The sequence below is a fragment of the Penicillium psychrofluorescens genome (assembly GCF_964197705.1).
Source record: "Penicillium psychrofluorescens genome assembly, chromosome: 1".
NCBI classification, from domain to species: Eukaryota; Fungi; Ascomycota; class Eurotiomycetes; order Eurotiales; family Aspergillaceae; genus Penicillium; species Penicillium psychrofluorescens.
In genome coordinates this window covers 1,732,275-1,746,454 of record NC_133439.1, presented here as the reverse complement: position 1 = coordinate 1,746,454, position 14,180 = coordinate 1,732,275, and the positions used below count along the sequence as shown (strand labels likewise).

The window sequence follows — 14,180 nt, the reverse complement described above, 5'->3', positions numbered from 1 at the left end:
TGCTCGGACCTTGCCGCTTAATGCTCCCTGAGTAAAACCAAGCACGCTACCTGAGCACTCTGACCCGCTCACTGATCATTACATAAGTCGCTCACTGAGTGAGCTGAGCGCGGAGATGGTCGGCCCAAGCGAGCTACATCAATAAATTGCACCACGCTAGCCCCATCACGTGTGGCCCTCCTCTTTTTGAGATGACCTCCATCGTCCCATCAAAAAAAGCCTGGAATAATCAGTGTTACCATTCATCCTGGTAAGCTGGTTGCAACTAATTGCGCCACAATGGAGACTGCTACTCGGCCACCAAATCAGCATTACCATTCTATTCTAGATGCTCCTAGGAACACTTTGTCTACTAGTCCCAAAATCTCTTAACCAGGCTATGGAGAGATCGCAGGACATGGCGGCAAAGAACCATTTTTCATTAATAAGCATATACATCAAGAGACGTCTATGAGCAATCGTCATTTCTTTTGCACTGAGCAGGTTACAAAATGGATGTCAATTACCAGGCGCCGTAAAACTTCCATTGTCTGCTCTTAGGAGCCCAGCAAAGTAGATTTGGATGCGCGTAAGTTATATCGTCTCATTCGTTCGTAACTACCTAGGTTCCTAGGAAACTAAATAGGCTCAATTGTGGCCCACGTCGGCCTAGGCTTAACCTAACCCAACCCACGAATGGATTAGGTTTTGGGCCGAGATCTATCGCGTATAATAGGCCGTGGGCCCCCAATTGGGCCACAAACATTATAGACATGCATAAGACATAATTCAGGAATTTCTGGCTATAATACTGAGTATTTCTCTTACATCACATATCTTACTTAATGATTTTTGAAATAATTAGGAGTAAGATTAGAGCTTAAAACTAAGAGAAATTGGTTTAAATGATTATCACTAATTAATGGTACTAAAATGCGTCCTCCTGTGACCGGGCAGCCAGATCAGAAGAGAAAACGATGGAAGTATTCAGTCTGAGTGCTATGGACGACAGGACTTCTAAGCCAGGGAAGGGACAGAAGAAGAAGAAGGGAAAAAAAAAGAGAGTCCCTACTATCTATAGAACCCATGTTACGTACCAGATATAATCGCCTTAGGCACCGCTCATTAGGCTAGTCACATCACCCCCCTCTATAAGAGTATCTAGTCCCTAGCAACCCCGTTCTAGTATCACTAATTGGTCGAAATATCAGGTCTAGAGCTCAACTTCGTCGCTGCTACGCCGTAGGGTCACATTTGTTTCTAACAGCGGAAGATGTCAGCGACACCCTAGCGGACTTGCGTAGCCAAAATCATAACGAGCATTCACTACTGATCACAGGAATAGGAAAGAGTCATGCGATGATCCTAACCAGTTGTGAGTACATAGCTGAAATTCGAACTCGTAGGGCGCATACACTAACATTGAGCATGACTAGCTCGTCAGTAGCCCACACGAGATATCAGAGACCTACGGCACGGCCGAATATATTGATACTATCCCTTATAACCAATCCTATGTCCACCATCGAACAGTCTGTTTCTGCCAGATTTTGGTATAAAGCCCGCCCCTATGAAGAAAGCATTTGCATCAGTTATCGTACGAAGGGGTCATTCCTTTTTGTCGCTCAGAATTGGGGCAAAATAACCGCTGGACCAAAAATGCACTATAGGCTATATTCCTAGTCTATACCGTCATTTCCCATCTTGACACTTTTGACTAAGGGAATAATGGCGAATTTTCTGGTTTTATTTAGACAGTCGTTAAGAACAAAGGTTTCGCCTATCAGTATCTCCGAAAAGACGCTGTGGCTGGCGTTCGTGCGATCCGTTGCAGATCGCTTCGAATTTAGACTAGCCCGCTGCGGAGCTTCGCGCAGGAGCCTCAAGCATATTAATGTGCTTTCCGCAATAACCTCCAAAGAATCCTAACATGGCATGAACCTTGGAGCTTTTACCAATCAGGAGAAAATGTCTCCACATACATGGTCTGGAGTCCCTAGTGACCCAAGGGGCCTCGCCCGAGTCATGATAAGACTTTAGAACTCTGCCTAAGGGCCAGTGAAATCATGTGTCCGGTGAGGACTGACAATGATCTGATTCTCTTGGGGGCCATTATCCTCAAAACTGCATATTCGGGTGTCAGAGGAAATTCCAAAAAAACGAGGGGAAGGTTGGGGAGGGAGGACGGACCGTGTAGTCTGTGAAACAAATTGAGGCTGAATTTCGAAGCCTCGTGAATGTGGTCTGTCATATTGCTCCCACTTTGATCTAGAACTAATTACCGCTTGTTGGCAGCTGCATACCGAGCTCGTGACTGCATGTGGGTTTCACCAACCGCCTATCATCATTCGAATGCGGGCCGTGCTCTTTGCTAAGTGGAATAACTCACCGATCAAAATGTTTGCTAGCCCCCGCAAGACAAGCCTCCGGAGTCCACATGCCCAGACCCGGTGATACCTAACTAATCCCTCATCGTGTGGGGATTGGCCATGCTATACACCCCTATAAACGCCCACCAATCAAACCTAGCCACGAAGCCCGTGTGTAATCGACGATGACGAAAGGCAGAGCTGGCATGTGTCTCGAGTCTCATTAAGCGGCTCAGCTAGTACGGGTATTGGTACCATAAATCTTAGTATCGGGAACGGGCCTCAGCCATGGATTTGAGAAGTTGGTGGGTCACAACTGCTTACGATAGGTGCATATGGTAAGAAGTTCCACCTATATCTTATATAGTTATGACCTTCTCGTCGATGGGGTCCGAGATGCGACGAGTCCTCCGTGTAGAAGATTAGCCAAAAGGCGACATGGATGTGGTATTGCAACAAGCCTGGTCACTTATAAATACGTCGTAAGTTCCCAGTCTAAATATCTTTCTTGTTCTTCTTGTTCTCATCAAAAGAGACACTCTATCAGCCCTCTCATTCTTGGCCTTCGGACAACTCTCTTCGCCACATCGGGCAAATCATCGTCGCTTGTAACCCATATCGCCTCAAATACCGAATAGTCAAAATGGTCGCCGGCAAATGTAAGACTCCAGGGTGCAGCAATTGGGCAGTCTCAGGAAAGAACCACTGCAGCTCTCGTATGTGGATCCACATCTGTACTTCTAACTGAAGACGCATACAAAACTAACTGGCCGTGAAAAGACGGTGGCTATCGTGTTGACCTTACCGACAAAATCGTGAAAAACATCTCCTGCGTTCAGCTCGTATTTAAAACAGATATTGTTCCTGAGATCGATGCTATGCCGTGTCACACTGCGCTGCCCAAGTAAAGGGCTGAGAACTTGCAATATAGTGCCTTCAAGATTGTTTTCCGATCTTTCTCCCTTCGTTCTTCGTAAAGGCCGTGTCGCCTACACTATGTAAAGATCGCCCCACCGCCCCCGCTACGGGAGCGGCGGCATTTTACACCGCTTGTTGCCTCGCTTCGATTTAATCGCACCAGACCCAGTGGTATTTTACGTTCTACACCGTATGGCCTTGAAGGGATTATTCTTCTTTAAAATGATAAATACTGAATAATTTGTCTACTCCTTCGCACCTTTCCACGACGCCTACTCACAGAATATTACCCCGGCCCACTGTATTCCACCCGTGGAACAGCTTGTCCTCTCAAACAGACATGGTTCTTCGATATTGTGACTTTGGAGAGTGCCAAAATGCGGCAGAGAGGACTTTTGGAAGCTGCATGCTTTGTTCGAAGCACCTTTGCGCTGAGCACTATACTCTACCGGATCACAAATGCCCTACATCGGTGAGCGGCTACTAGAGGGGCTGAAGATAGACTATCTTAATTAACAACTCTGAAGGAGTCAGACCCTAAAGCATATTATGCCGCATATGACGCTGCCAAACAAACTCACCTCGACTCTTTGCTGGCCAAAATCAACTTCGATGCTCTAACGGACGTGGCTAGTAAAGCTAGGGATGGTATTCTTTGTCGCATTCCAGCACTTGATCATGGCCTGAAACAGGCTGTATCGACCCAGATGGGGGGCCAAAACTGCCATCTTGACTTGGAATTCGATGACGGGGTGACGTGGATTGTTAGACTTCGTCTCTGTGACCCCCTGCTTCCCCCGCAGCCCGTTCAAGACCACATCTTCTTGAGTGAAGTCGCTACACTAGAGTTTCTCACAGAGACAGCTGTCCCTTCTCCCAAAGTCTACCTTTACCAGCTAGAATCACCCGAAAACCTAGTTGGCTCTTCATTTGTTCTTATGGAGAAGATTCCCGGAGCGGCCTTACAGTGGAATGATGCTAGCTCGGAGCAGCGTACTAAAGTCATGCAGCAGTTAGTGGACATATTTTTGGAGCTTGAGAAACATCCACTCAAGCAGACTGGGTCACTTATCCCAGCGGATGTACGGGATAAGGTTGGTGGTTTTGCCCAAGCACCGTTATTTGAAACGCCAGAAAAGACCCTTGGTCCCTTTACAAAGCTTGAGACTGCCTATAAAGCCATGATCACAGGGCAAATGAACGCTATTAGCAACAAAGAGATCACAAGTCTCCCTGTCGATAACTATCTTGCATTCTGCTGGCGCCTCTCCGCACTCTCCTTACTCACTTCATCCGAAGCGAACGAAGGGCCTTTTTATCTCAAGCATTACGACGATAAAGGTGACCATATTCTTGTGGATGATGACTATAATATCACGGGTATCATTGATTGGGAATTCGCTTCAGCAGAAGCGAAGGACCTAGCCTTTAGTTCTCCCTGCATGATGTGGCCAGTTGGAGATTACTACGACGGGTTGAATAACCTCTCCGAAGAAGAGACTGAATTTGCACATATGTTCGAAATCCGTGGACGTAAGGATATCTCCGAGATTATCCTGAACGGCCGGCGATGGCAGCGGTTTTTGTTTTTCCTTGGGGGTGGGGTGGAAGAAGATGAGTCAACATTCGAATCGCTGTTCCAAGGCCTTCGCAAGTCTTTTGCTGTTGATGGTGAACAAAGCGTCTCATCATATGAGGATTGGAAAGTTGAAGCCATCAATCAGTATTCGAAGGAAGACCACGTCCTGCAACGCTTGTTACGGGAGGAGCGGGCGAAGAATCGAAAAGAGTAGTCAGATCAATGCTTGTTTTTAAGTAGCTTCAACTAGTGCAGCCGGGCAATGGCCCTGTCTAAACACTTGATTTCTTTTTTGATTGATTTGCGAGTGTAATTACTCTTCTATATCAAGTACACCTCTTTGTCTGTCTATCTAATTGATCAATTGCATTGGTTTATTCACTCTTTACTGCTGCCCCAATAACCGCGCCGTCCAGAAACCGAACTAGCCCCTTCTCTGGTCATTCTGCCTGTTTTGGACAGGCATGCTCGATTGTGCGTGATCGTAGTCGTACGAAAGAAGTCGCCCCTTGCGAAATCGTGCTTCTGCTTTTTCATATTCACAAAGCCCTCTGCCTTCAAGGTATTCTTTATTTGAATACCTTGCTCCTATCTTCTTGAGGAATGCTAATTCGCATGTCCTCTTCGAGTCCGCCAAAAAAGCGCTCTATGCACAATACCACTGTTTTAAGTGGGGAAATGGAGGAGGAACAATTGTAGAAATCAAGGTCAAAAAAAAAGAGCCCTCAAAAATGATTTCACAAAATAAATAGTACTATGGGGCTGACTGCCCCTTTGGGTATAGACCGAATATGGACTGAGTGCTCGGTAGATCCCCCTATCGGTAAGCGCTGAAGCTGGAGGTATTATTCAGTCGCATGGACTGCCCAGATCAGTACTAGTGTCACCGCGACTTTTATCGTTTCCCGGAAGGGGTGAAAAATGGCGGGTTGAGATATGGTCCTTATCAGCACTACGAATATTTGGAGTGATGAAAGCTCACCACCTCCTAGAAGACACATATGATCAAATTTGATCTCCCATTAAATGCAATTCAACACCTCACGATGTGTAATAAGAATTGATATAAAACTTCTCTTTCTCCAAGCGAATGTAAGCTCTAATTACTACTCAATTGATGTTTGAAAGCTAGACTACATTATCTTCCGCCACGCGCGTCTTCCTTGTCCTTTCAAATCTAAATTTGAATGGCAGAGGGTTGAAATGAGTAGTGAAAGTCTTTTCGTTTCTCAGACTTTCCTTGTAAGGTTTTCAAAGTATTGCCACATCCATTTGCGCGTTTATAATTTTGCCGTATGGAGGTGATAGCAGGGTCTTAAAATCTATTCACGTTTAAATTTCGTGGCGAAGAGCTTGTGCAGAAGTCGTGCGGCACATTCGTCCACTTTCCGCGATGGTCCACTCATCAGAGCCAACAGCAGTCAACCCATAGAAGAGACAGTGAGGATCGTACTTGGCCTTGATCTTGCGCAGAGTGTCGTAGTTCTCGCCATAGAATGCCTGCTTGAAGTTCGGCTGGCGGAAGTCGGCCTGAAGGTACATTGGTTAGCGCGGTTCAGAATATATTGAATAAAAGGATCGATAAAAGAATTGCAGATGCCATACCTCGTTAAGATAAGCGCCAGACTCAGGGGCTAACTTGCTCAGACTCGGAACCAACACATTGGTCATCTCTTCCCGCTTTGCGAGCATTTTCTTTGGCTCGTCAAACTCCCACGTGGTAGACATAAGCGTGTGGGCAACTGCATTGCGCCACGCAGGGTTCACAGCATTATAAACGTCGCCACTGACCTCTTTTGCCACATTAATACCAACAGTGGTGAAGGTAGCACCCCTGGCAAGGACGGTCCGAATGGAGTTTGTCAATTCATGGTTGGTGCTGGGTTTCTGCATGATTGACCGGGGAAGAAGCCAGCTACCGTACTGGGCGACTCCAACCTCGACGAGTGGCGTCTGAGCATTGAATTGGGCAAGATAATGATCAAACACTTCCGACTCGTATACATACTTGATGCCAAGCCTGTGCAGTTCGTCACGAACTGGCTGAATCAAGCTCTCGAGCTTTTTCAGGGGCACGCCGGGTCCAGTCATGGGAGAAATAGAGAAGGAGGTGTTGCTAAGGAAGTTGAGACTCATAACACCCTCATCCACGATGGAGGGCAAGTGAGTATTGTAGAGCTCCACGACTTTGAAGAACGCATCGTCAGAAATGTTGGTGGTTGTGAAAGTAAGGTTCAATCCAGACACCGGGCCATCGGGATGAGCCTTAGAGGTCATAGACCAAACGACACCGTAGGTACCACCACCGCCACCAGTCAGTGCCCAGTATAGATCAGTGTTCTGGTTGCGGTTTGCGACGAGAAACCTGCCATTACCATCGATAACCTCCCATTCGAGGACCTGGTCCGCAGCGAGACCATACTTCGAAGCCAAGGAAGAGTGACCACCTCCTTGACTATATCCGCCTGCAATACCGACAGTAGGACACTCTCCACCCACCATTCGAAGACCCTGCTTGTGTGCTGCCTCATAGGCCTCAATTCCCTGGACACCAGCACCAAGCTTGGCAGCTTTTCCTGTGTAATGTTTGTCCTTCCAGTCCTTGATCTCGATATCCTTCAGGTGGTGTGTCCAGACTGAAAGAGCACTCGCGCCGGTGGATTTTCCGTTATAGCTAAGATACGTTAGTTATAATAGTTAAAAGGATTCCGGGGGGTGAAAGTACTCATGGCCAGTGTTACGGATAATAAAACGGATATTGTGCTTAGTCGCAAACTCCAATGTCTTGGCCACATGAGTCGGCGTAGAGACATTCACTGCATATCGGACGAAGTTTCCAAGAGTGCATGGCTTGGAAACAGGGTGGTATGGATCACATGTCCCGTTGGTGAAGAACGGGGCCATGAAAGACGAGGAGGATTGGTAGCTGGTACCTATTAATGTTCTAATTCACCAGGCATAATCTCAATCTTATAACTTACTGCTCCTCTGGCAAAAGCCAGCCATCCTTCAACACCTTACACTCCTTTGCATCGTAGTTCGGAGTGTGACAGGGAGTTGCGAGAGGCACCGTGGCCACAAGACGTCCATCGACCGACTGGTTGAAAGCATTCCAGGTCGAATCCGAGGGCCAGCAATCATCCCCATAGAAACATCGGCAAGATGAATTTCCAGACGCCTCAGTTAAAGGCGCAACGGCAACAAGGCCGACGAAAACCCCCAGTTTGAGGGTTTTCAAGGAAAGCATTGTGAGTTGCAGGGTTGTCTGGTAATGCTCTGCCAGGGGTTGAAGAAACTAAAGTTTTTTTGCTACTTATGGTTTGTTTCACGGCCAGTCCGAGCACTTATTGCCGATCATTTGTACTCTCACTAGAGAGAGCCGGCGCTGGGTTAGTACCGCGCCGGCTCTCTTACTAACCTAGTGCCGGCTCTCTCTAGTGAGATGATGATCAGGCTGGGCATGGCCCGGGGAAACCTTGGGCTCCACTGCGGGACATGTCGACGGCCATCCACGCAATTGGACGAGTGTGTACTCCACAATCCGTACGGAGATTACACTCGGACGTTGAGCCCATGAATTGACGGAAATCAGAGAAACAGCAACGGTTATTTTGTCTTTCTTTATTCTAAATCAAGAACCAGCCCTCATCCTTTGCTGCAGCGGTTGCCAAAAGAAAGACTCTACTGTAAAACGCCTGAAGTTTCATTTTCGGAAAAACCATTACTCGCCGAAGCTGACGCAAATCTTTCCAACGTGGCAGCCTTAGTGTTGGATATGTCCCTCTGCCCCCTTTTTTTTTCTCGGGATGTTGCCGATAGCTGCATGTGCTGCGACTCTTAAGTTCACGATGAATCAGGCCCAATCAGCGCCTCAAAGCTTTTTAAAAAGTACTATGTACGTGCGATGCTCCCCAGCTATGCTTTGCGGTCCCAGTATTACGGATAGATCGACCCATAACAACGGTTGAACAGAGTCTGTGAGCACAAAGATTAATGAGAAAACCAAAAGTTAGATAAAGTAAATAGCGAATTGTCCTGGGGGCGCAGGGTCTTCAGCGTGTCAATGAAATTTTTTCTTCTGCAACTGTTCTAGTTTACTGTGACACGGTAGTCTTGAATATTTTTCTCTAAGCTAAAATTGCTTAAAAACCCCTTCTTCAATATTGCAGCGGATGATTATTTGTTTCAACGCCTGGCTTTACTGTCCTTGGAACGGGGTTACACGAATGCGAACTCAATCGGAGCGGATAACCGGCAGCATCGTCTGCGGATATGATCCAATCGGTATTTTCCAGGGTCATATCCTCCGTACGAGGCGGATTAAGTTCACTAAGAGAAAAATGTTGAATCAAATCTCTGGGGTTCTATAGATTACGGATTACGGTATGTAGTACAACTGTTTCATGGGCCGTGAACCAATCTCAATTTTTGGGTCCCAGCACAACGGTATGTCTCCACAATCCCCGCTTGATCTTCACTCTATGCATTTCACAGCCTTGCGAATCTCAGACACGAAACAAGAGTGGATCTATGGAATCTGGTTTTTTCCCTGAATCCTTCCCTAACGCATCCTTCGAGGATGCACTAGGGGCGATTTGGCCATCGTACAAATCAACCCATGCATGAACTAGTAAAACTTTCATTGACGGCTCCGAACTTTGTTATGCCTCTACCGGCTGGCCTCGTTTAATGGCTCTGGAAACGGGACGGGGCGTTTTCTTAAATGACAGGCATGATAGCAATCTGACATCTATCTCCAGGGACGCTCTTTCCTTCAACGCTCTTCACCTGACTCCCCTCACTTGTGCACCAAGAGCAGTCACTATGAGGGGAGTTATTCCTCCACCCCCCGGGGTGACCCCTAATTTCGACTATTCCAATCCCTGGAAATACAAGACCGACTTGATCATTGTTGGTGTCGGTCTACCTCTCGCCACTATATTCTTGATCCTGCGCATTTATACTCGAGCCCGTCTGTTGTCAAAGTTTGGATGGGATGATAGTATGCAAATCTTTTCTCTTGAGATCAACTGATCGAGTGGAATTACTGACATTTCCGGCTAGTATCAATAATCGTGGCCTGGGTAGGAAATATTGACATGACTTGATCGCTCCAATTGCTCACAACTGCGGTTTCTTTCAAACAGGTTTTCTCTGTTGCAACACAAGTCGTGTGTCTATGTATGTGATACCTTTTTGGTCCGCCACCCTATTTGCCGTGGTCACTCTTTTGACATTATCCAACCAGATGGCTACGTACATGGAGGAATTGGGATTCATATGTGGAATGTGACCCCAGATATGTTTGATGTCTACCAAAAGGTATCTGAAAAGACCATGGCTCTTATCTAAACCCTCCTAACATCTATTGTCCTCGAAAGGCCATCCTCGCTGCCGCCGTCATTTACGTACCTGCGCTCGCATTTGCCAAAGTCAGCCTCATCATACTGTATCACCGGATAATGAACAGACAAGCCTTGTTTAAATGGACGCTTCATGTCATCTCAGCCATCGTTTGTGGGTACAGTATAGCTATCATGTTTGCCTTGATCTTTGCATGCGATCCCATTCAAAGAGGGTGGGATGTCTCGATCACAACGGGTCACTGTGTTAATCGCAATGGCTTGTACATTGCAACGGCTGTGACCAATCTGGTGACGGACCTGGCTCTTATTGTGGTCCCTGTGCCTCTTGTGGTAGGCCTGCAAATGCCGCAAATGGAAAAAGTTGGCATTCTGGCCGTGTTTGTTGTTGGTTGCGCGTGAGTATTTCATAACCCTGCTTGCTGCTCACACGGGCGTCGGGCGCCATCTAACGAATTCCCTTGCAGGACATTTATTACGAGCATTTTGCGCCTCACGACCCTGATCACATTTCTAAGGGCAACTGACGTTACATATGAGCTAGCACCGTCACAACTCTGGATGTAAGACTCCTTTGCCTCCATTAGAATGATCACAAATCTCACTAATCCCGTGTTCTGCAGTTATGTCGAAGCAAACCTCATTATTATTTGCCCTTGTCTACCATCACTCCGACAGTTTTTCCGACGCTACTTGCCCGCTTGGATTGGCTATTCCGGCGGCTCCGGCCGACGCTACATCAATGATTATAGTTCAGGCAACGCCTCGCGCAGCCGTCGCAAGCATGGCCTCACCCTTCTACAGGATGATATTGCGCTCGCCGAGAGCGCTGAAAGCACCCACAGTGAATCTCATATCATCAAAGAGGTTCAGTGGGAAGTGTCAGAAGAGCGATTGGACCCGAAATCATCATCCCGTGCTGGTCATTCCGCAAGCAGGAACACTCCACATTGACAATATGGAGTAAACCCAAAATGTTACATTACTTTTACGGACTTTCTTGCAGGCTTCTCTATACCCGGTGGTGCGGCGATGCATTGATGTAATATTATGCAGAGAGCGCCCAGAGAGTACTCCAAGAGCACATAATCCAAACTTTATTACGTTAGTTGACTTACATGACTTGTGAATGACCAAAATCCTGGTAAAAAGGGCGCCGAAGATGGCGCCGATCTCTGGCGCCCGATTTACCGTTACCTAACGTTGTGTAGAGAGGGTGACTAGCCATAGTTAGAGACTGATCATTAGTAGTCGAAACTAAAATAGAAACACAGACCGTAACGTGCCGGTCTATATCGCTTAGTACTCGGAGGATAAAGAAATGGATATGCTCAGATCTAATCTCGAACTAGACTGTCATACAACCTACGCCGAGCTCTATCGAGTCACAAACAAAGACAGTAAATCAGAAAAGAGAATTGTTTTTGGGATTTTGTAATTACATCGCACTCGCCCAAGTCAGAAGACGGAACGTACGGGGGTAGGGGGGAGAAATTCATCGCCTTTGGGGATATTAAAGATATATCAAACAAGAGCCAGACAGCAAAGCACAACATCATCTGCTTCCAAGGTTTCCCTTCTATTTGCAAGACAGACAGGACAGCGTGGGGGATTACGCCGTAGCTGGGAGGTTACGATGTGAACCATCACCACCACAACACAACAGCAAGCCCCGGGACCAGTCACACAACATCTTCAACAATCTAGTACTCGGGCTCCAGCTCCTCCTCCTCGAGGGAGTCGCTAGCGACCTCCTCGTAGTCACGCTCCAGAGCAGCCAGGTCCTCACGAGCCTCGGAGAACTCACCCTCCTCCATACCCTCACCGACATACCAGTGGACGAAGGCACGCTTGGAGTACATGAGGTCGAACTTGTGGTCGAGAGCGGACCAGGCCTCGGCGATGGCGGTGGTGTTGGACAGCATGCAGCTGGAATGGTGTTAGGATGGTTCAATCATGTTCGGGGGGGGGGAGAAGGAGAAACTTACACAGCGCGGTTGAGGTTGGCCAGGTCGCCGTTGGGCACCTGCTGCGGGGGCTGGTAGCAGATACCGAGCTTGAAGCCAGTTGGGCACCAGTCGACGAACTGGATGGTGCGCTTGGTCTTGAGGGTAGCCACGGCACCGTGAGCGTCCTTGGGGACAACGTCACCACGGTACAGCAGGCAGGTAGCCATGTACTTGCCGGTGCGGGGGTCACACTTGACCATCTGGTTGTGGGGCTCGAAGCAGTTGGAGGTGATCTCGGTGACCGAGTGGGCCTCGTGGGCAGCCTTGTCGGCAGAGATGATGGGCGAGTAGGCCACCAGAGGGAAGTGGATACGGGGGTAGGGCACCAGGTTGGTCTGGAACTCGTTCAGATCGACGTTGAGCGAGCCATCGAAGCGCAGGGAGGCCGTGATGGACGAGACAACCTGAGCGATCAGACGGTTCAGGTTCTCGTAGCTGGGCAGCTCAATGCCGAGGTTGCGACGGCAGATGTCGTAGATGGCCTCGTTGTCAACCATGAAGGAGCAGTCGGAGTGCTCCAGGGTGGTGTGGGTGGTCAGGATCGAGTTGTAGGGCTCAACAACCGAGGTCGCGTTCTGGGGGGCCGGGTAGACGCAGAACTCCAGCTTGGACTTCTTGCCGTAGTCGACCGACAGACGTTCCATCAGGAGAGCACCGAAACCGGAACCAGTACCACCACCGAAGGAGTGGAAGACCAGGAAACCCTGGAGACCAGCGCAGGAGTCGGCGACGCGGCGAACCTTGTCGAGCACCTGGTCGATCATCTCCTTGCCGACGGTGTAGTGACCACGGGCGTAGTTGTTCGAGGCATCCTCCTTGCCGGTGATCATCTGGTCGGGGTGGAACAGCGACCGGTAGGTACCGGTGCGGACCTCATCGACGACATTGGGCTCGAGATCGCAGTAGATGGTACGGGGCACATACTTGCCCTGGCCTGTGAAGGTGGGGGAGGAATGTTAGCCATGCCGGCATTTCTCGAGCGGGGGTGGAAGAACACGAGGGGGCGGAAATTAAATTTTGAAGTGTAGCATACCAGTCTCGGAGAAGAAAGTGCTGAATCCGTGGTCGGGGTCGGCCTTCTTGCGCTCATCGGTGAGGAAACCGTCGGGCTGGACAATAGTCAGTCGATGTCGCGGGTACTGGGCCGATGATCGCGGGAAGAAAAAGGGGTATACGCATCCCGCGTCAAACCCCCCTCCCCCCGACCGCCGCCACGACCTGAGTTGCAATCTCAACGTACCTGAATACCGTGCTCCAGGCAGTATAGCTAGATAAAGGCGTGTTAGTCTACTCCAGTTCCCGGCTCACCATTGCCCAATGGGGGGATATTTACCTCCCAGCAGGAGTTGGCGATCTGGCAACCGGCCTGACCGACTGTTGAGGCACCACGGATGTCAGTCAAAACATTCATCAAAATGAATAAAAAACAAAACATGCCAAACACGTAGGAAGTCATCACTTACCGTTCAAACTGATGATCTCTCTCATTTTGTCGAGTCCACCGAGTGTGGTTGTTTGAAAATCAGGGGAGGGGAAACACGGGAAAGGAGACCCAACAACAAACACGGGGTGTCTGCGGATGAGGGACGATAACAGGTCAGCGCGAGGGGAATCGAAACAAGGGGGAGGGGCAAGGAAGGGTTACCAGAAGCGGGTGGAATGGAAGAGATGGAGACGAAGTAAGTCCAGGAGGAAAAAAACACACAGAAATGTTGTTTGTGGAGGAGGAGCGTCTGTGCTAAACAGGGGGGGAAATACAGATGTTGTTGGGTCGCGTTGTGCTCTCTCATTGGTGTGTGGCCGACCGGGTTCACCGCCAATTACTAAGGACGCGTCAGGTGACCGGTGGATGACGATCGGCCTGCGATGGGAAAGAGCATGTACCTCTCGGTTCTGGCTTCGATGTTCACTATTATTGCCATTGAAGTGACATTGACCCGACCTAATTGCTGATTGAGTTAGC

General features: G+C 48.6%; 3 protein-coding genes across 3 annotated transcripts; 1 reads left to right on the top strand and 2 right to left on the bottom strand.

Annotated features, from left to right (window-relative positions):
* Positions 1 to 3,725: 3,725 nt before the first annotated feature.
* PFLUO_LOCUS652 (uncharacterized protein) lies at positions 3,726 to 5,059 on the top strand (the record flags this gene model as incomplete). The annotated part of the gene is made up of 2 exons (XM_073784111.1): positions 3,726 to 3,738; positions 3,801 to 5,059. The coding sequence occupies 2 exons, from the start codon at positions 3,726 to 3,728 to the stop codon at positions 5,057 to 5,059; spliced, it is 1,272 nt and encodes a 423-aa protein (XP_073634749.1).
* Positions 5,060 to 6,177: 1,118 nt separating this feature from the next.
* On the bottom strand, positions 6,178 to 8,092 carry PFLUO_LOCUS651 (uncharacterized protein; the record flags this gene model as incomplete). The annotated part of the gene is made up of 3 exons (XM_073784099.1): positions 6,178 to 6,375; positions 6,451 to 7,519; positions 7,827 to 8,092. The coding sequence occupies 3 exons, from the start codon at positions 8,090 to 8,092 to the stop codon at positions 6,178 to 6,180; spliced, it is 1,533 nt and encodes a 510-aa protein (XP_073634748.1).
* A 3,819-nt stretch (positions 8,093 to 11,911) lies between these two features.
* PFLUO_LOCUS650 (alpha-tubulin) lies at positions 11,912 to 13,705 on the bottom strand (the record flags this gene model as incomplete). Its single annotated transcript, XM_073784088.1, has 6 exons — positions 11,912 to 12,137; positions 12,197 to 13,151; positions 13,251 to 13,326; positions 13,458 to 13,484; positions 13,551 to 13,591; positions 13,681 to 13,705. The coding sequence occupies 6 exons, from the start codon at positions 13,703 to 13,705 to the stop codon at positions 11,912 to 11,914; spliced, it is 1,350 nt and encodes a 449-aa protein (XP_073634747.1).
* Between the last annotated feature and the right edge of the window lie 475 nt (positions 13,706 to 14,180).